The 19,972-nt window shown below is 44.9% G+C and overlaps 1 protein-coding gene across 1 annotated transcript in view; it reads left to right on the forward strand.

The window, feature by feature from the left end:
• Positions 1 to 19,972, forward strand: part of PARVA (parvin alpha) — a 165,564-nt gene that overhangs the window by 92,138 nt on the left and 53,454 nt on the right. The window contains exons 3-5 of the mRNA XM_030829036.1: positions 6,379 to 6,468; positions 6,547 to 6,617; positions 10,440 to 10,542. Of these exons, the coding sequence (XP_030684896.1) occupies positions 6,379 to 6,468; positions 6,547 to 6,617; positions 10,440 to 10,542 (264 nt within the window). The remainder of the gene's footprint in view (positions 1 to 6,378; positions 6,469 to 6,546; positions 6,618 to 10,439; positions 10,543 to 19,972) is intronic.

A 19,972-nucleotide genomic window follows, 5' to 3' on the forward strand; every position in this document is an offset into this window, starting at 1 on the left:
CTCTTGTGTTACTGTACTAAGATTTCTAGTATAATTTTGAATAGGCATGGTGAGAGGAGACATCCTTGACTTGTTCCCATTTTTAGGGGCAAAGCGTCCAATTTCTCACCATAATATATGATGTTAGGCTGTAGGGTTTAATTTTGTTGTTGTTGTTGTTGTTGTAGATGTTCTTTCAGATTGATTTTTCACATAGAGAAACACTGCTGGGACTTGCTGACCAGACAATATAGTTGTCTTTAGCTGCCAAGAGCTTCTGTATAGGCCCTTGAACTATTTAGAAATTAAGGGAGCTTTAATAACTTTCAAGAGGACTAGAAATTAATAATCAGAGTTCTGATAAGGATCTAGAGCAGCCTAAACATCTCACTGGGGCCACTGGCCCTGAAGGAGAAAGAACATCTTGGTTCTTTTCTTGCCCTCTCTCAGAATGGTTTTTTAAAGTACAGATACAGTGGGCATGGTTCAGGGAGTGTAGAGAATAGATGAATTCAAGACCCTAACACTCTGGAAGCCTGCCTTACTTATCTGCTATTCCATCCCTCACCCCTTCCCCTGTGCACATTTATATTCCCTGTGCTCCGACATAATCACTACGCCCTCAACACCTGCCCTGTTTTTCCACATCTTGCTGTTTTTACACAAGATGTGCCTTTTGTAGTGCACCTGTGTTGGTTGAAAATTTACATTTTCAAGGTCCAGTTCAAATGTCCCATTTCCTAGGACTCCTTCCCAATCTTCTCCATCCAAAGTTAGCCTTGTTCTACATGAGCCCCTGTGGCTCTCTCCATACATCTCTATCACCTCTGAGTGTAGCACCTTGTGCATTGCATCTATGGGCCTACCTTTCCCACCACCTTGAGCAGACTGAAGCAGGCCTATGTCAAATCCCCAAACTTGTATCACCAGTGCTGGCATGGGGACTGCTTCAGGGGAGGCACCCAGTAATGCTTATTGGTTGAATGAATGAAATTACTGGTCTTGCATATTTAGAGACCTCTGTCTGTTCTCTCCATGTTTGCTTTTCCCCTGGTATTCTTTGAGTCCCTAGATGTATTCTGGAGTAAAAGAGATGCCATAGCATTTCTTTTCTTCATGAACAAAAATCAGGGGAAATTACCATTAACTGCAGACCTACTCTACTCACCCATTGACTTTAGAATCCTAGTATACCCATGTTATCAGTTAGGGAGTTTGGGCTCTGAGGCCCAGAAAAATACCTCTTCTAATTGGCTCAAACAATAAGGGAATTTATTGTATCTCCTATAACAAGACAAATAGAGCTTGAGTGGTTCCAGGGGTAGTGGCTTAATAGTATCAACAACAACTCCATCTTTCTATATTTTTTCTCTGCCAACCTCAACACACTAGCTTCTTCCTTGAGCTTACTCACCGCATGGCTACGAAATGGCTGCAACAAATCCAGGTATAATATCCTGGCACAATAATGATTAGAAGGAGAAGGTTGCCCTCTCTTCCTTGGGCCTTTCTTTAGAATGAAGGAAAGTGATTCCAGAAGCTTCTAGAAATTTTCTGTCACAGTTCATTGATCAGAATTGACATGATGATGCTTCAGCCAACCACTGCTACAGGGATCAAGATCATCATGATTCGTTTAAACCAATAGTGGCTTTACCTGGAGGCATATGAGGGAGGGGTGTGTACTGGAACGAAATGAGGGTTCTTTCAGCAGGGAAAATGGATTAATGTTGGGGAGCAAACCACCAGTGTCAGCTATACCCTTGTTATGGACAGAATTGTTTTATACTGAATTTCAGGGAGGTTAACCTACTTATATAAGGTTCCACGGTTGATAAAAATAGAAGTAGGGTTCAAATCCACACGCCAAAGCCCATCCAGGTACTTTCTTCTGCGCATGTGGCCCCAGAGTCAGACCACAAATCCCTGGAAACAAAAGCCCCTTTTCTCATGGTGAGCACTTCAGGGGTTCAGGCAATCTCCCTGCCTTCCCTAGCCCGACCTTCAGCTGGGCATTTGATCTGTTTATTAAGTTACGACTTAATGGCGCTGCGAGACATTCAGACCTAGTTTTAGATTGTTAGAGAAGGTTCAGGGGATAAACATCAGATTCCCATTCTGTGCGGAGAAAATTCAGTTGTAGCTCTTTGTCTTTCAGTGCATGAGGATTGGCAAGGGGCTTCTGCTGGGTCCTGCTTTGGTTTAATAGAAATGAAACCTCCAAAGCAGGAGGGCTGTTTTGGGAAAGTGGCCACTAATGGGGCCCCATGGGGCAAGGGCCAGGCCTGCACTGGGCAGTTTGCATATTCACTTTTACAAACAGTTGGCTCAGAGTCAGCAGTTAATGGAATGGGAATGATGTTCCTGTACCAAATCGTTTCCTGAAAAAAAATTTCCAATTGCAAACATATCTTGGCCTTTCTTCTTGGATTTGTTATGTCTCTGTGAGTGAATTAAAGAGGCAGGGCAGAGGGGAATGTTTCTGACTGGGGATTTTTCATCGGAAAACATTTTTAACAATGATCTACACAGAAAAAGAGATCCTGTTCAGACCCACCTTTAGGAGTCCTGGCTTCAAATACTGCGTTTCTAGTCACACTTTAGAGATGTTTCAATACCTCTCTATTTACAAATTGGCTCACTTTGGCTATACAACAAGTCTTGGGAGAGGTGTGACTTTACTTCCCTTACAAAATGTAAGCTGGAAATGCTGCCCCAGAAATGTGCGTGCATGCGTACGCACACGTGCACACACATAGTCAGGCTAAGATGGAAATGTATTTTGTTTTTCTGGGAAAAAGGTAAAATCCTTTGCATCCCATTCTCTGCTTTGGCAAATTCTGCCTCAACTCATAACGTGTGCAGTTGAAGGGTAGTCTTGACAGTTTGGATTATGTATTCAACAAGTATTTCTTGAGTGCTTACAATGCTTAAGGTGTTGTTTTAAGTAATAATAATAGTTGCATATATTTACCTAGCTCTTACCAGCTGCCAGGCATGCTTCTGGGTACTTTGCATATGTTAACTCATTTAATCTTGTCAGCAACCCTTGGAGGTCAGCAATATTGCTGTCACTCCCATTTTGCAGGTGAGGAATCTAAGGCATGAGAGGTTGATGAACTTGCCCAAGGCCACAGAGCTGGTGAGTGGTAGAGTCTGGATATGAACGTAGGCAGCTTGGCTTCTAACCACTGTGCCCTCTGGCCTCATGGGGGATCTAATAGTGAACAAAAGAGAAATAGTGCCAGTCCTTACAAAACTTACATTCTTGTGAGGGAGAGAGTTAACAGACATATAAGTTATTATTTCAGATCATCATGGGAAAATAGATCATGATGAGAAAATAAAACATGAGAGGGAGGTGGGGGGTGCTAATCAGAGTCTGATAGAATAAAACCTCAACTCCTACCTATGACCTGAGTATGATGGGAAGTCACAAGAAAGCTTGAAGTGGGAGAATGTATGATCCTATTTACGTTTTTATAGAACATTCTGGCTGCACTGTGGGAAGTGGGTGAGAGTGGGAGAAATGCAAGCAAAGCAGTAGACCAGTTAGAAGGTGGTTCTGATAGGCCAGGCAAAAGATAACGGTGGCTCAAGTCAGGATGGTAGAGCGGGGAGATGGTGAGAAGTGTTTGGAATTGGGTCCTGGTTTGGAGGCGGAGCCTACAAAACTTGCCAGTGTTTTGGACAGATGCAAAAGGTGAGGAAAATGAGAACTTAAGAGTGATTCCTCGGAGCTTGGTGTGAACCATGGTGTAAACAGTGGTGCCATCTACTGAAGAGGATAAGAATAAAGAACAGGTTCATTTTAGTGCTGGTGTGGTGGGTATGAGGGTGTTGAGAATCACAAGTTCTGTTTGGATGTGTACATTTGAGATCTCTATTAGTAGACTTAAGAGGAAACATCGAATAAACGATTAGATTCATAAGCTTGGAGCTCAGGGCTGGAGATTTAAATGTGGACATGGACATTGGTTGAATGGGATGACCTAGGACAACATTATCCATTTAATCTCTTCTAAAAATTTTGTTTTTTAACTTTAAGTTCAGGGGTACATGTTTGTTACACAGGCAGACTTGTGTCCTGGGGGTTTGTTGTATGGATTATTTTCCCATCAACTATAGACTGGATAAAGAAAATGTGGTACATATACACCATGGAACACTATGCAGCCATGAAAAAAGAAAGGATCATGTCATTTGCAGCGACATGGATGGAGCTGGAGGCCATTATCCTTAGCAAATTAACACAGGAGCAGAAAACCAAATATGGCATGTTCTCACTTAAATCATGAGAACACACTTGATGATCTTGTGATGGAAACTTTCTATATCCATGCTGTCCAGTGTTGTAGGTACCAGCCACCTGTGGCCATTGAGTGCTTGAAATGTGGTTGGTGCAGCTAAGGAGCGGAATTTTTAATTCATTGAAATTTAAATAGCTCAAGTGGCTAGTAGCTACTGTATTGGACAGTGCAGATCAGTGTAGCTACAGGAGAGAAAGTCCCAGGCAGGAGCAAGTTCCTTCATTGGCCAGTAAGCCTAGCCTTGCAGCCGCATTTAGACATGACTTTATTTCCACTGCTCACTGCATGCATAACAGTGCTTGTTAACAAAGTAATGAAAATTGTGCTTCTTTGTGAGAAATAGCCTGAGAAAGAAAGAAAACTGGTAGTTCTAGGGGAGATATTAGAAGAAACTATAGAAGTTTAAGGAAACAGTTGTGCTTAGCTGGAAAACAAACACAATCCGTACCTACAGAATCATTTAAGCCAGGGATGTCCAATGTTTTGGCTTCCCTGGGCCACATTGGAAGGAGGAGGATTGTCTTAGGCCACACATAAAATACACTAAACACTAATGATAGCTGATGAGCTATTAAAAAAAAAATCTCCAGGTAATCTCATAATGTTTTAAGAAAGTTTATGAATTTGTGTTGGGCTGCATTCAAAGCCATCCTGGGCCACATTGCAGCCTGTGAGCTGTGGGTTGGACAAGCTTGATTTAAGCTTTGAAGGTACCCTTTCTGTGTTTCTGTCATTTATGGAGAATTCTATGAAATAGTAGGTGTCTGTGAATGTGGAGATCAAGGTGGTGACTGGCTGGTACCCTATGTGAATGTCAGTGCCTGCTGGGAAGGTACTAAATAACAGCCTCGCCATGCAAGTTGTGTCTCTCAGGGCGTAGAGTGTGTTTCACTCCCTTTGTTTCTCATCCTCCTTCCAGTCCAACTGCAGCTATCAGTGAGTGTACTGAGGTGAAAGAACTCTTTGTAAGTGGCTGCCTTGTGCTTAGGATTTCTTGCAAGTCTATGCTGGCAGTTGGTGAGGCCAGAGTCAATAAAAAAATAAAATGGAAAGATAGGACGTTGCTTTTATTAAGGTTGATTGCAGCTGCTGTATTAGCTCTTTAAGAACCTCTTGGTGACCAACGCCTTCTGAGAAAATGGCCTTTCTGTGCTTAACTGGCAAAAAGCAAGGGGATTTAAGTCACTGCTTTTAGGAGGGGTAATCCAAGGTCAGCACTCACCAAACGTCTGTCACACAACTGGTTTTGTGGGAGGAATTTTTTTGTGCTAAGGCTCCATGTGGGGGCTGGGCACTTGGAGGAGTGTGGGCTGGTAATCTTTGGTAGTTTTTACCTGTTTTTGTTTTTCTTTCTGAGGAAGGTGGAATTATAGATTTCTAGGATTTGAAGACTGTAAAAGAGCTTACTGTTCATCCAGTCAAACTCTATTTTCAGCTGAGGAAATGGGCCAAGAGAGATGAAGTGCCTGGCCCCAGGTGCCACAGCTGGTTCCATCTCAAGGGATAGGACCAGAGCTCAGGGAAGGGCCGGAACTGAGGTATTTTTGAGCAGTGGCTGGGGTTGGGTGGAGGTGGGAAGGCAGATAGTCAGGAGAGTACCTCAGGGAAGCCAGGAGAGGTGAGAAGTCAGAGGAGGGTTGAACTGAGGATGGAAATGCCTTACAGCGTACATGTAGCCTCAAACCCATGACCCCATTCATCCTGTGAGCACACAGTCACTGGGCACCAGACACAAGTCCTGGAAGAAGGGACAGGCAGGAGGCAGAGACTCAGAAAGAAGTCCATGCCCACCTCGCTTCCATTTATTCCGAAATCTTTTCTGAGAGGAGGGAGATTTCTGTGCTTTTGAGACCTCCCTGCTTCCCTGAGGAAAGCAAGTGAAGTGACAGCTGGCAGAGGTGAGATTAAGGGGACAATTAGGTTCTTTCAGCCAGGCGAGGCCATGAATTGATCGTAGACTGAGTAACAGCTGTAATCTACCCTTAGTGGGTTTTCTTCTCAATGTCAATATCGAACACCCTTGTTATAGAGCTCTAACCTCCTGCCGTCCGTCAGCTGAAATGTGACCCTGCTCTTTCTTTTCTTGCAGTGTCCGAGCTGCAGGAGGAGGGAATGAACGCCATCAACCTGCCCCTCAGCCCAATTCCCTTCGAGCTGGACCCCGAGGACACGATGCTGGGTAACTGTGCTCTTGTCTCTGAATTCGCTTAAGCTTTCCCGTGCCCGCACCCCCACTGAATTCCTTTTCTTTTTAAAGAGGAGAATGAGGTGCGAACAATGGTGGATCCAAACTCACGCAGTGACCCCAAGCTTCAAGAACTGATGAAGGTAAGAAGAAATCAGGAGCAGCTTCAGGTGGCTCACAGACCCACCAGGTGTCCATATGCCACCTGCTTTGTCCAGGCACCCCACGAACCCCTCAGAGAAGATAAAAAGTCATGGCAGCCCCTGCCTCAAGCAGTGAGTGGTCTAGCAGATGGCCATCGAAAATGTAACCAATTGTGTAAGCGTGGGACGTGAAAAATGCCCAGTGAGTGGTGCTGGTCACAGCACCAGACAGTTCAGTACAGGTAAGCTCACGATGGCCAGGATTCCAGAGTGCACAAAATGGTTATTTTCTCAAGGACCCTCAAAAGCAGGCAGTGGAGCAGGAATTAGTCTCATCCCCATTTTCCAGATGACAAAACCAACTCTCAGAAAAGCCAGATGCTTTGTTTATGGTCATAAACAAGGAGATGGAATTCAAGCAGAAGTAAAGGAGATGAAGTGACATACTGTGCATAACGTACCTGCGCAGTGGCTGGTGTGCGCTTGTCCTTCCAAAACTGTTCATTTCTCCCCTGCATCTTATTCCCTGTCCTATGTTCCTCCTCTTCAGCTTAACCAAGCTGCACTTAAGACAAAAGGCACTCATGCCTGTCATCCCAGCACTCTGCGGTGGCCAAGGCGGGTGGATCACTTGAGCTCAAGAGTTTGAGACCAGCCTGGACAACACGGTGAAACATCATCTCTACTAAAAGTACAAAAATTAGCTGGTGGGCGGGTCACTTGAGCTCAGGAGTTCGAGACCAGCCTGGGCAACATGGTGAAATACCATCTCTACTAAAAATACAAAAATTAGCCAAGTATGGTGGCGCATGCCTGTAGTCCCAGCTACTCGGGAGGCTGAGGTGGGAGGATGGCTTGAACCTGGGAGGCAGAGGTTGCAGTGAGCCATGATCACGCCACTGTACTCCAGCCTGGCCCTGTCTCAAAAAAAAAAAAAAAAAAAAAAAATAGCACCGGATGTCAGAGTGATTCATTCCCTATGCAAATCTGAATACGCGGTTCCCCTGTGCAAGACCTATCAGAGTTTCCTGTCCACCACAGGTTGCAGTCCACTTCTAAGAGGTGGTGTTTAGAGTCCTTGCTCTAGCTGCCTCTTCAACCTGAGATCAGCCACTACCCGGCAACACAAGGACGCCAGAACTGCTCCTCCCAGCAGCCCATGCGTGCTCCCAGCGCTCCCCACCGCCAAAGCCTGGCTAATGCAGTCCACTCTGACTGGAATGCCTCTCATGCCCCTCATCTGAAAGTCTCAGCACGCCTGCTTGCTCCAGGAAGCTTGCTCTAAACTCTAGTGCCATGGCTCAGCCACTCCACGGCTGCTATGGCCCTGTCTTTAGTTTTGTTGTCGTCTCCACATAATATTATAGCTTCTCATGCTCTTCTCTGTCTCCTTCACTAAATGGTGAGCTTCTTGGGGTTAGAGACTGTCTTTTTTTTTCTATCATTGTACCCCAAGGACCCAGCACAGAATGTCACATATAGCAGGTATTTAATAAACATTGGAGGATGGATGGAGGAAAGGAAGGGTGGGTGGATGAATGGGTAGGAATTTCAAAGTAAGCCAGGAGTATTCAGAAGTAACAAACCCATGTGAGGGTTGGGCCATCTCACTAGGGACTGGAGGACTGAGGGCAGTCATCTCAGAGGAGAGGTATAAATGTCCCTTCTGTCTGCTGAAGGGAGTCTGTGCCCTGACCCCAGAGTTCAAGAGAAAGGAGGCAGTCTTGGCTAGGCCGCCATGCAGCCCCTTGCTCCCCTGGATCACAACTGGAGCCCCACAGGCAGCTGGGCTGTGCATGTTGGGTATCTGGCCTTTCCTGATGCAGCCTGTGCTGCACCCACAGATGACTGCTCCTGCCCATTGAGACCCTGAGCCCTCACCTTTCCGTGCAGGAAGAAGATGGAACAGTTGAGGTGCAGGCTCTGCCTGCCGCTGCACCTCTCCGGGATGCTGGGCCTGTATGGGCAAGGATAGGGGCAAAGGGGCTAGCCCTGGGCTTGCTCCTATCAGAGGGCGCTCACCATGCTAGAATGGGTATGCTACTACTTGCTCAGGAGACCTCTAAGGGTAAGGACAAGGTCAGAATGGGCTCCAAATGGTTTAGGCTTCAATGTTGATCTCCTAGGCCTAGACCTGCACTTGGGCCCTGTTTGAGGGAGTGGAGAATTGGAGATGCACGTAGGCCTGAGCCCCGGGGTGCTGACCAAAGGCACAGCTACCTCCGTACTTCCAGAGGGAGGTTCAATTTTCTAGATCTAGGCTGCTCTGACCACCTTGAAATCCTACTCTTTCTGGTCAACTCCTAGTATTCTTTTAAGAGTCTCCTTAGGAGCTGGGCACAGTAGCATGTACCTATAGTGCCAGCTACTTTCAGATGAAGGTTTGAGGCCAGAAGTTCGAGGCTATAGTGCACTGTGATTGCACCTGTAAATAGCCACTGCACTCCAGCCTGGGCAACATAGCAAGACCCTACCTCAAAAGAAAAAAAAGAAGTCTCCTCAAACACAGGCTTTCTGGAAGCCTCCCCTCATTCCTGATCTCTCCTGCCCACTCCCAGCCTGTTGGGGCCTCTTCTCTACTGTCTTATAGCACCATGTCCTCCCCACCCCAGGATTTGAACCCTTTATGTTATAATCCTGTGGTTGACCGGTTTTCTGCCCCCATAAGCCTCTCCAGGACAGAGGCTGGGTCTTACCCTGCTGGATACAGTGCAGTGCCTGGTATACAGTAGGTGTTACAGTTGCCATCCTCCTGCCTTGGGACAGTAGAACAATGTCCTGTAAAGCCTCCAGGCTCTAACATCAGCCCACACAGTGATGGCAACGCTGTCTGGCTATTGCTATGTTATAAAGGCAGCATATTTATGCTAAGGCAAAGACATCCAACACAAAGGACGATGTCCACTTCTAAGAAATTGAAGAAATGTCAAAACTGTAGTGGTTCCCCCAGGCCTGTGGTCAGGGAGGAGGATTGAGTACAAAAGGACCTACGGAAGCATCCTACTGGGGAGGGAACTGTTCTGTATCTCGATTGTGGTGGGGATTAAACTACTGTGCACAATGACCAAAACGTATCACTGTATACTTAACTTTTTTTTTTTTTTTTTTTTGAGATAGAGTCTCACTCTGTTGCCCAGGCTGGAGTGCAGTGGCACGATCTCAGCTTACTGCAGCCTCGACCTCCCGGTTCAAGCAATTCTCCTACCTCAGCCACCCAAGTAGCTGGGATTACAGGCACCTATCACCATGCCTGACTGATCTTTGTAGTTTTAGTAGAGACGGCCTGTTGGCCAGGCTGATCTCAAACTCCTGACCTCAAGTGATCTGCCCGTCTCGACCTCCCAAAGTGTTGAGATTACAGGTGTGAACCACTACGCCCGCCTAAAATTTTTTTTATGGCCATACACTATGAATGTTGCTTGCCATTAGAGTAAGGAATAATAGGGGACATAGATATTAACAGGGACACTGGTGCCACCAGCACTAGCAGGATATACATCTGAAAATTAAGAAGGCCAGTAGGGCTCACACTTGCACACGCTGGGTCATGTGGATAGTTCTCCTGCTTTTAAAATCTGAAGTTCAAAGCGGGGCACAATGGAACACTCCCACAGTCTCAGCTACACAGGAGGCTGAGGCAGGAAGATCACTTTAGCCCAGGAGTTTGAGTCCAGCCTAGGCAACGTAGTGAGACCCTATCTCAAATAAAATGAAACTTAAAATCTAAAGTTCATTTAGATTTTAATTGTTTAGGATAAGAAAGCTGGTCTGTAAGAAAATACCCCATAACTCTTTTCTTATTATTGCACGTTCTCTCTGTAGGTATTAATTGACTGGATTAATGATGTGTTGGTTGGAGAAAGAATCATTGTGAAAGACCTAGCTGAAGATTTATATGACGGACAAGTCCTGCAGAAGCTTTTCGGTAGGAGAGTTGAGTGCTGCAGTGGATGTGTGTTTAATTGCAGGTGGTTGGATCACCTACTTATAGCTAAAAGGAGTTATTCTCAGTTTACAGTGGCTTACCTGGAAATGGATTACAAATGTGTGGAGCATGGAATAACAGCTCAGTGAAGGCTTTAGATGTCCTCTTGGAATGTTGCACATGAATGAATTGTAGAGGGAGTCCCCATGACTAGGTGGGCCTGCTCCTTCTAGCAGCCAAGAGTCATCAGCTAGATGAAAAGACCCCACTGTATATTAATAGTTAGAAAGCACGCCTCCACCTCTCCAGAAAAGCATGCCTGTGTGGCCTCTTTTGGTATATTTACATGCATGGGCGTGAGTATGCATTTTTAGACCTCCGTCACCTTCAGATGCATGTGTGTTCCTCTGTCATCTGTGGACTTGTGTGTGTGTGTATTCCTCCCTGGGTCACTTTGAAGCGTTCATGTGAAAATGTGAGGACAAAGGGGAGAGAAAGGAGAATTCAGGGGTAATCTTAGTGTTGAAAGCACAAATTTCAGCTTAAATGGAGTTAAGGTGTCCCCCACTGCTCCTAATCTAACTCTGGCCCAAACCATCCCCTCAGATTCTCGACTTCAATCCTTAGCTGCCCTCTGGGCACCTCTACCTGAATCTACCTTAGACTGAATTCATCCACTTTTCTAAAGCTGTTTCTTCCCCTCTGAGTTCATAGAATCCCCTCCCTTCCTCCTCTGCCCCCATGTATATAGGGATCAGCAAGACCCATTTCTACCTCTCCTGAATACATCCTCTGCCATTTTGACTTCTCTGAACTATTGAAAAAACTTCCAAACTCACTTCTTTGCTTCCCATCTCACCTCCTCCAACCTATTCCCTACAGAGCTAGCAGAGGAAACTTTTAAAATCACAAGTCCAGTCTTGCCTGTACTTATTTATAACTCTTAGTGCCTCTCTCTTGCTGGACAAAGTCCAAACCCCAACATTCAAAGCATTCCATCATCCGATGACCCCCAGCTGTCTCCTTGGTCTCACCCACACATGTGGCTCATCCGTGTGAAAATACGTGTAAAGTGCTTAGGATAGTGCCTGACACATAGTAGATGCTCGATAAATGTCTGTCATCATTGGTTTTACATTTTTTCTGTATACCATTGCTGCATTTTTATATATGCCACACATATTAACATGCCTGTACTTTTGATCATGCTAGTCCTTCTGCCTGTAAGGCCTGCCTTCCTCCTTTACCCACCAGGGCAAGCCATTATTGCTCATCCTTCTGATCACTAGAATTAATCAAATTAATCAAATGTGCCTCCCTATTACAGCCTTTACAGTACTGTCACTTCTTTTTTCTTGAGACAGGTTCTCACTGTCACCCAGGCTGGAGTGCAGTGGCATGATCTTGGCTTATTGCAGCCTTGACCTCCAGGGTTCAAGTGACCCTCCTGCCTTAGCCTCCTGAGTAGCTGGGACTACAGAGCATGTACCATCATGCCCAGCTAATTTTTGTATTTTTTCTGGAGACGGGGTTTTGCCATGTTGCCCAGGCTGGTCTCAAACTCCTGGGCTCAAGCAACCCGCCTCAGCCTCCCAAAGTACTGGGATTACAGTAGTGAGCCACTGTGCCTGGCCCTATAGTCACATTTAGAAAAGATAGTCATATACTCTTTTTTTGTGTGTCCCCCCCACCCCACACACACACATATGTATCTCTCTCTGAGGGACTATATATACACTTGCACATATATGTATAGGTGTGTAGATATAAACAAATGTGTACACACATATCTGTATACATACATGTAAGTATATATACGTGCCTTATTATAAGACTTTCCATGTCATCCGTAGCTGTTTAGGTAAATGTGTATAGGCTTCCCAAGGGCACGAGCCATGTCCTATATATTTATCCAGGCTTCTCCAGCACCATCAGGTTGTCTAGCATATGTTGCCTAGCACTTAATGTATATTGAGGCTGGGCATGGTGGCTCACGCCTGTAATCCCAGCACTTTGGGAGACCGAGGCAGGCAGATCACCTGAGGTCAGGAGTTTAAGAGCAGCCTGGTCAACATGGTGAAACCCTGTCTCTACTAAAAAATACAAAAATTAGCCGGGCGTGGTGGTGGGCACCTGTAATCCCAGCTACTCAGGATGCTGAGGCAGGAGAATCGCTTGAACCTGGGAGGCAGAGGTTGCAGAGAGCCGAGATCACGCCATTGCACTCTAGCATAGGGGACAGAGCAAGACTCCCTCTCAAAAAAAAAAAAAAAAAAAGTGTATTGAATGAATGAATGGCTAATGTAATTTCTAGGAAGTTAAACTGATTTGGTTCTCAGACATCAGTATTAATGAGTTTTAATATTTAAAGGCTTGTAAACTCCAACTGAATACAGAGAGGAAATGAAAAAGCTTCGGCACATGAAGACATGGCTAAGCTGGGAGCCTCACCACGCATCTCTCCCAGTGACTACAGCTTTTAACTCCTCCAGCAGACATCTAGTCAGGATCTGAAACTGCCAAAATGTTCTATGCTAGGCTGTCAAAGCAAGGTAGAACATGGACACAGAGTAATGGAATATGTTTGTGGAGGCATCTTGCCTCCAGGAATGGTTACAAAACCATCCAGCATCACATCTATGCAACCCCAAGTTAGGCATTGTGTACAAGCAGATTAGATCATTTCACATTTCACCCTTCATGCTGAAAAGGTGATTCACTATGGAGGTGATGCTTCTTTTGTGAACTTAAGTTTAGACCCTAATCTCAAAGGTCTGAGGCAAGGCATACACATTCAAAGCCTATATAGGAAGAATACTAAGGTGGAGGGAACCAGTTTGCGGTAAAAACAAAACAAAAAAAAAAACAACAAAACAAAACAAACAAACATGCATCAGGAGCTCCTGGGAGGGATCAGTCTGGAAGCAGAGATTTTGGAGAATGTTTCGGTTTGTTTTCTTTTTTTAACGACCCTGTGAGTATAAAGGAGGCCGAATTTTGAGTGAGCACTCTGACCCTACGTTCCCCTCTGGCTATTTTTCCTGTCACTGGTCATGTTAACCTCAATCACATTGTCAAGGTGGTATCTGCCAGATTTCTTCATTATAAAGTGACTGTTTTTCTCTTTTTAATTAATTTAAGTGGGGAGAGATACTTTGAGACCATGTAAATATCCTGTTTCTCCTTAAACTTCTCCCTCTAGTTTTAGCATCCATTTAGAATGCATCTGTCGCAATTCTTATGGTAGTGTTCTAGCAGAGATGGTCTCTTCTCTGCATTCCTTCTGCATTTATTAGCTGGAATTCTAAAAGGAAGAGTTGTCATTTCTATTTATTTATATCACTATGGACATATTTATTTTATACATTGGGTTTAATCCAGTAGTACTTTATCGTTCACTTTTTTGCTTATTGGCCTTCAGCTTTGGCCATTGGGAGCTCTTTCAGGTTGCCTCCTGGACACTTTCAACAAGCCGCCCATGTTTTTTTTTTCTGAGCATTTTCTTTGTTTCTCACATCATAAGATACTCCAAGACCATCTTATATTTTTCTTACTCCAGTCCTGAAATCAATCACTTCTCCAACGAGCCCTGATTTATTTTATTGGAGAATGGAATTTAGATATCAAGATTTGGGCATATTAGTGGATGTTTTTAACTTCTTGTCTGCAGCATAAATAACCAAACATCTGTACCTAGGTACAGTGCCCTTACATGGTGGTATTAACCAGGCATGATTGTTCCCAGAAATCCAGCTTCTAATTGTACTGGGGCTTGAGCTTCCTTAATGCTGAGTTGGTTGGGCAGCGAGCTGGAGGGATCTGAGTTTGAGATTAGTAAAGTAACTATGAAACACTAGCACTTAGAAGATGATGGAAATGGCATAGAGGCCTCTTGTAGCCCAGGAGCGTACACATCTGACATCAAGAAAAGGTTATGGGGCCAGGCGTGGTGGCTCACTCCTGTAATCCCAGCACTTTGGGAGACTGAGGCAGGTGGATCACCTGAGGTCAGGAGTTTGAGACCAGCCTGACCAACATGGTGAAACGCCATCTCTTCTAAATACAAAAAATTAGCCGGGCATGGTGGTGCATGCTACTTGAGAGGCTGAGGCAGGAGAATCACTTGAACCCAGGAGGCAGAGGTTGCACTGAGCCAAGATCATGCCATTGCACTCCAGCCTGGGCAATAAGAGTGAAACTCTGTCTCAAAAAAAAAAAAAAAAAAAAAAAAGGAAAGAGGTTTAATTGACTCACGGTTCCACATGGCTGGTGAGGCCTCACAATCATGGCTGAAGGCGAATGAAGAACAAAGTCATGCCTTACATGGCAGCAGGCAAAAAAGCTTGTGCAGGGGAACTCCCATTTATAAAACCATCAGATATTGTGAGACTTACTCACTACCCCATAATTCAGTTATGTCCACCTGGCCCCACCCTTGACACATGGGGATTATTACAATTCAAGGTGAGATTTGGGTAGGGACACAGCCAAACCATATTAGGCAGGGACCTCTTGGCAGAGGGCTGTATATGTTTCGTTGCTGTGGTGAAAGCCTGAACAGGTGAGCATCCTTGAGATGCCATGTGACCTCGGCTGGCAAGGACTGGCTGGGTGTTCTCCAATTGTGAGCTCAATGGGGAGCAATAGCATGCCTGGCTCACCTCTGTGTGGCCACATGCCCCTTGCTCACAGCAGTGTCTGCCTTCCTTGCAGGAAAATCACCCTTCTCAGAGGCCCCAGGCATTTCTGGTAGATTCTATCAGAACAGCCTCTCCCTAGTCCTTCTTTCTTAGCTGCCCAACCCAGCTGCCCCATTGCCGCCTGTATTCCCTGGGTCTTCCCACTTGCCCTGGCAGCAGATCTTAGTTTAGGTTTTCCCAAAAGCAGATGCCAAGACAAGGACGTGGGTGGAGGAACCTTATATGGAAAGTGACCTTAAAACGTACAAATAACTGAGTAGGGCATATAAGAGGGGAAGAGAGAAGTGCCAAACACGAGTATGTTAATCAGAACAGCAGCTCTGTTTCAACCAGGGCTCATAGCTGGGCCCTCTGAGAAACCACATAACAACACATCTCAGAATCACCCTTCCCAGTGCAAGTAGCAAGGGCATTTTTCCTATGGTTCCTTTCTCCCTGTGGTTGAGGGTTGCCTGTGCAAGAAATAAAAATTTCCAGGTTGTGTTCCTGTGGTGATGGAGAAGGAGAGAGCCTTGGGGCCAGAGATGGCCATCAGTGTGCTAGGAGCAGCTGCAGATGAATGCAGGTGGGCCAAGGAGCTCCAGGAAGGGGCATCGCTGTCATCCAGAGAGACCACAGGGACAGCACCCCCGCTGTGGGGACACTGGCCACTTCTCTGCGCTATTGGTGTTGCTGCCAAGAAAATATTAGCCGCCAGCAACGCTGGCCTGCCTCTTCATGACGTACATTTCGTCCTCTCATGGGAGCAGCCCCAGCCCTTTCCAAACCTCAGAGCAAAGGTTTTCCAACCCCAGAATGAGGAGGAAGTTCCTTGCTACCCCAGCCAAAAAGTCACCTCATTTCTTGTCCAGGATTACCCGCTTCCAGGGTGATTGATGGAGGAAAGAGCCTTAGGTCTCCCAGAATATACTCTTACTCCATCGCATCAATAAGAAGTCACAGAATCATCCAAAGTTGGGACACATTTCCCAATGCCTCAGTTATGCAGGTATGTCCATGGTCACCTGGTTATATTTACATTCACAACACCTAGGCAGTAGGCATGACTGAGTGAGAGATGGGATAAGCGATTCCAGGAAGATGCCTACACAACATAATTCATCACTTCATTTGAACATGGCCCACTGCCTGTTTCTTATTGAGGTTTCCTGGCTTGGGATGTCTATGTGAATTTCCTTATGGTATGTTTCATTTGACTGATCCTTATCTTTGAACATGTACATGTGCTGGGAACAGAAAAGGCCTATTTTCCGGGATGAGAGTCATAAGGTTCCAGGGCTCTTCCTTCTGGTTTTCACAGTAACATGTGACTGAAACAGGATATCATTCTTCAGGCTTGAGACCAAAAGGTTCCCTGTGGCAATAAAGTTCTGCAGGAGGGTGGTTTTGTTTTGTTTTGTGTGTGTGTGTATGTGTATGTGGTTTCCTTTTTCCTTGATAGACCCTAAAGAGTGCATTTTACACTGATCTTAATCAGTCAGATAATAATATCCACTAGGCAAAAACCATTTGGTGTGCTATATGCTAACTGCTGAGTTTAGGGATATAAAAGTAAACGTGTCATATTGCTGTCTTGTGGAAACTCACAGCCTGGTAGTATACAGGTCTGTAAGAGATCAAGTAGGAGTTTGGGAAAGGTTTCAGGAAAGAGGGGGTATTTTGGTGTTTGTTTGATTTTTGTTGACTTTTTTTTTTTTTTTTTTGAGATAGGGCCTCCCTCTATTGCTTAGGCTGGAGTGCAGTGGCACAATCATAGCTCACTGCAGCCTCGACCTCCCTGGGCTCAGGAGATCTTCCCATCTCAGCCTCCTAGGTAGCTGGGATCACAGGTGTGTGCCACCACACCCAACTAATTTTTGTATGTTTTGTAGAAGTGGGATTTCACCATGTTGCCCAAGCTGGTCTCAAACTACTGGGCTCAAATGATTCACCCACCTTGGCCTCCCAAAGTGCTGAGATTAAAGGCGTGAGCCACCTCACCCAGCCAGAGGGGGTATTTTGAATGGGGCCTTACAGAAAAAGATTCTCAACCATATGAGGAAGGAGAAAGGGCACTTTAGCCGGGACAACAAAAGAGTTTCCAGGAAGCCTCTGTTAATTTTGGTGCTAATGGAGGGAAAATGCTGTAGAGTCCAGGAGCCAGTGGGTAGATGACCATCAGTGTTGGGTGAGTGGGATATGAGGCTAACAAAGAAAATGAGACCCAGCTCCCAGGTCGTGGTTTTTGGCACCATTTCCAACAGGAGAAACCAGGACTTCTTGGAGAAATGGCTAATTTTAGACCTGGGGCAGGGAATGTAGATGAGCCTAGAGCATCTTGCAGTGCCAACAAGAAGTGCTAAGAAAAAATATGTATACGGGGCCACACATTGAAAATGTCCAAATCCAACCTGAGGGAGCTCCCAAAGCTGGAATTATTTGGGGGAAAAATTAATAATAGTAGTATTGGATTATAACCCAAAGTCTAAATATCCTTAAATTGATACTGATATAAATAACTGAACAAATAAACAAATGGGAACAAAAAGACAACTCTGCCTTATAGAATTTCAAATACTTTGTGTAGACACAACCCCTTCAAAAAAGGTGGCAGTTAATTCCACAATCCTTGAGTGGCTGAATTTAGTGACAGGCTTCCCATGCTTAGGGTGTGGAAGTGGGGATAGGGTAGGGGGAGGGTGTAATGAAAGCGTACTTCACTTCTGTGGTCTTCCTCCCCAGCTTACCCATGAGAAAAATATAGGAAAATCAAGCAGTCCTGACCATCACTTCTCAAAACTGTCAAGGTCATGGTAAAAACAATGAAAGTGTGAAAAACCATCACAGAACAGAGGAGGCTTAGAAGACATGAAGAAAAGAAGTGGTATCCTAGACCGTTTCCTGAAACAGAAAAGGGGCATTAGAAAAAACCTAGTGAATCCAGATAAGATATAGAGTTAACAGTCATGTACTAATGTCATACATAAATAGCTGTGACATATGTACCATAGTAATGTGAGATGTTAACAATAGGAGGGGAGACTGAGTTCGGAGTGCATAGGAACTGTTTGTAACTTTTCTATAAATCTAAAAACCATTCTAAAATGAAAAGTCTATTTAAAATAAAGGGTCGGGTGCCGTGGCTCACGCCTGTAATCTCAGCACTTTGGGAGGCCGAGGTGGGTGGATCACCTGAGGTCGAGAGTTCAAGACCAGCCTGACTAACATGGAGAAACCTTGTTTCTACTAAAAATACAAAATTAGCCAGGCATGGTGGTGCATACCTGTAATCCCAGCTACTTGGGAGGCTGAGGCAGGAGAATCACTTGAACCCGGGAGGCAGAGGTTGCAGTGAGCCGAGATCACACCATTGCACTCCAGCCTGGGCAACAAGAGCAAAACTCTGTCTCAAAAATAAAAATAAAAATAAAAATAAATAAATAGAGGCTGGGTGCGGTGGCTCATGCCTATAATCCCAGCACTTCAGGAGGCTGACGCAGGCAGATCACTTGAGGCCAGGAATTCAAGACCAGCCTGACCAACATGATACAACCTCATTTCTACTAAAAATACAAAAATCAGTGGGGCATGGTGGTGGGCGCCTGTAATCCCAGCTACTCAAGAGGCTGAGGCAGGAGGATCACTTGAGCCCAGGAGGCAGAGGTTGCAGTGAGCTGAGATTGCACCACTGCACTCCGGCCTGGAAGACAAAGTGAGACTCTGTCTCAAAACAATAAACAAAATAAAGGAAGAAGATGAAGCTCACATTAGAGGATCGTGAACTAAGAGTTTTAGACTGTATTGTTTGGGTAGTGGCAACTAGTGATGCCTTATGAGCAAAACAACACAGTCAGAAATGGGGCTTTAGCAAATAACATAGGAGCAGTATGGGGGTTGCTCAGAGACAGTGGAAGGAACTCCAGCAGAGCATCTCCTCATGAGAAAAGGATAGTGTCAAACTAGAGGAGTGACAGTTTGGATGGGGAAAAGCTTGAAGAGGACCTAGAGATGTAGGGAATGAGTAACCAGAGTAAACCAGGCTGATTCTGTGTGGTGGATGTTGAATGGGTATGACTCCATGAACCCCAGGAGGAGATGCATCTTGAAGAGTTTGATCTTGTTTACTTTGAGGGTCACTTTTCTATGCCCCAAAATGCTGGGCTGAAGTGGCAGCTATGCTAAAATTGAAGCAGGAATGAAGAAACAGGAGATCTCAGTTCCAATCTTGGTTTCACCACTAAAACAAACCTCTGCTACTCCGACCACTCTCCTGTAAAGTCAGGAAGGTGGCTTTAAAAACCTCCATGGCTGAGCTATCCAATTCAGCAACCAACAGCCATATGCAGCTGTTAAAAGCAATTAAAATGGAACGTTCATTTTCTCAGTTACACCAGCTAGATATAAGTGCTCAATAGCCAAATATAGCTAGTAGCTACCATATTGGACAATTAAAAAAATGAACATTGCCATCATACCAGATAGTTCTGTTGAATAGCACTGCTTGAAGATCCTCCTCCTATAATAGTCTGATTTTAGGATTGTTGATATATGCTGCTATTCTTAAACTGAAAGAGGCATTTTCTCATCTCAGAAACTCAAAAGTTAGATGAAAGTTTTGTATTATTATTCTTTATAAATAATAGAGAAGCTCTCTAAAATGTCTTACTACAGGGAAAAAGGCATGGTAGAGAACGACTGTGTGTGTGTGTGTCAAGGGACACATACAATGTTTTTATGCATAGGATATTTCT

This window comes from Nomascus leucogenys, chromosome 15 (assembly GCF_006542625.1).
Source record: "Nomascus leucogenys isolate Asia chromosome 15, Asia_NLE_v1, whole genome shotgun sequence".
NCBI classification, from domain to species: Eukaryota; Metazoa; Chordata; class Mammalia; order Primates; family Hylobatidae; genus Nomascus; species Nomascus leucogenys.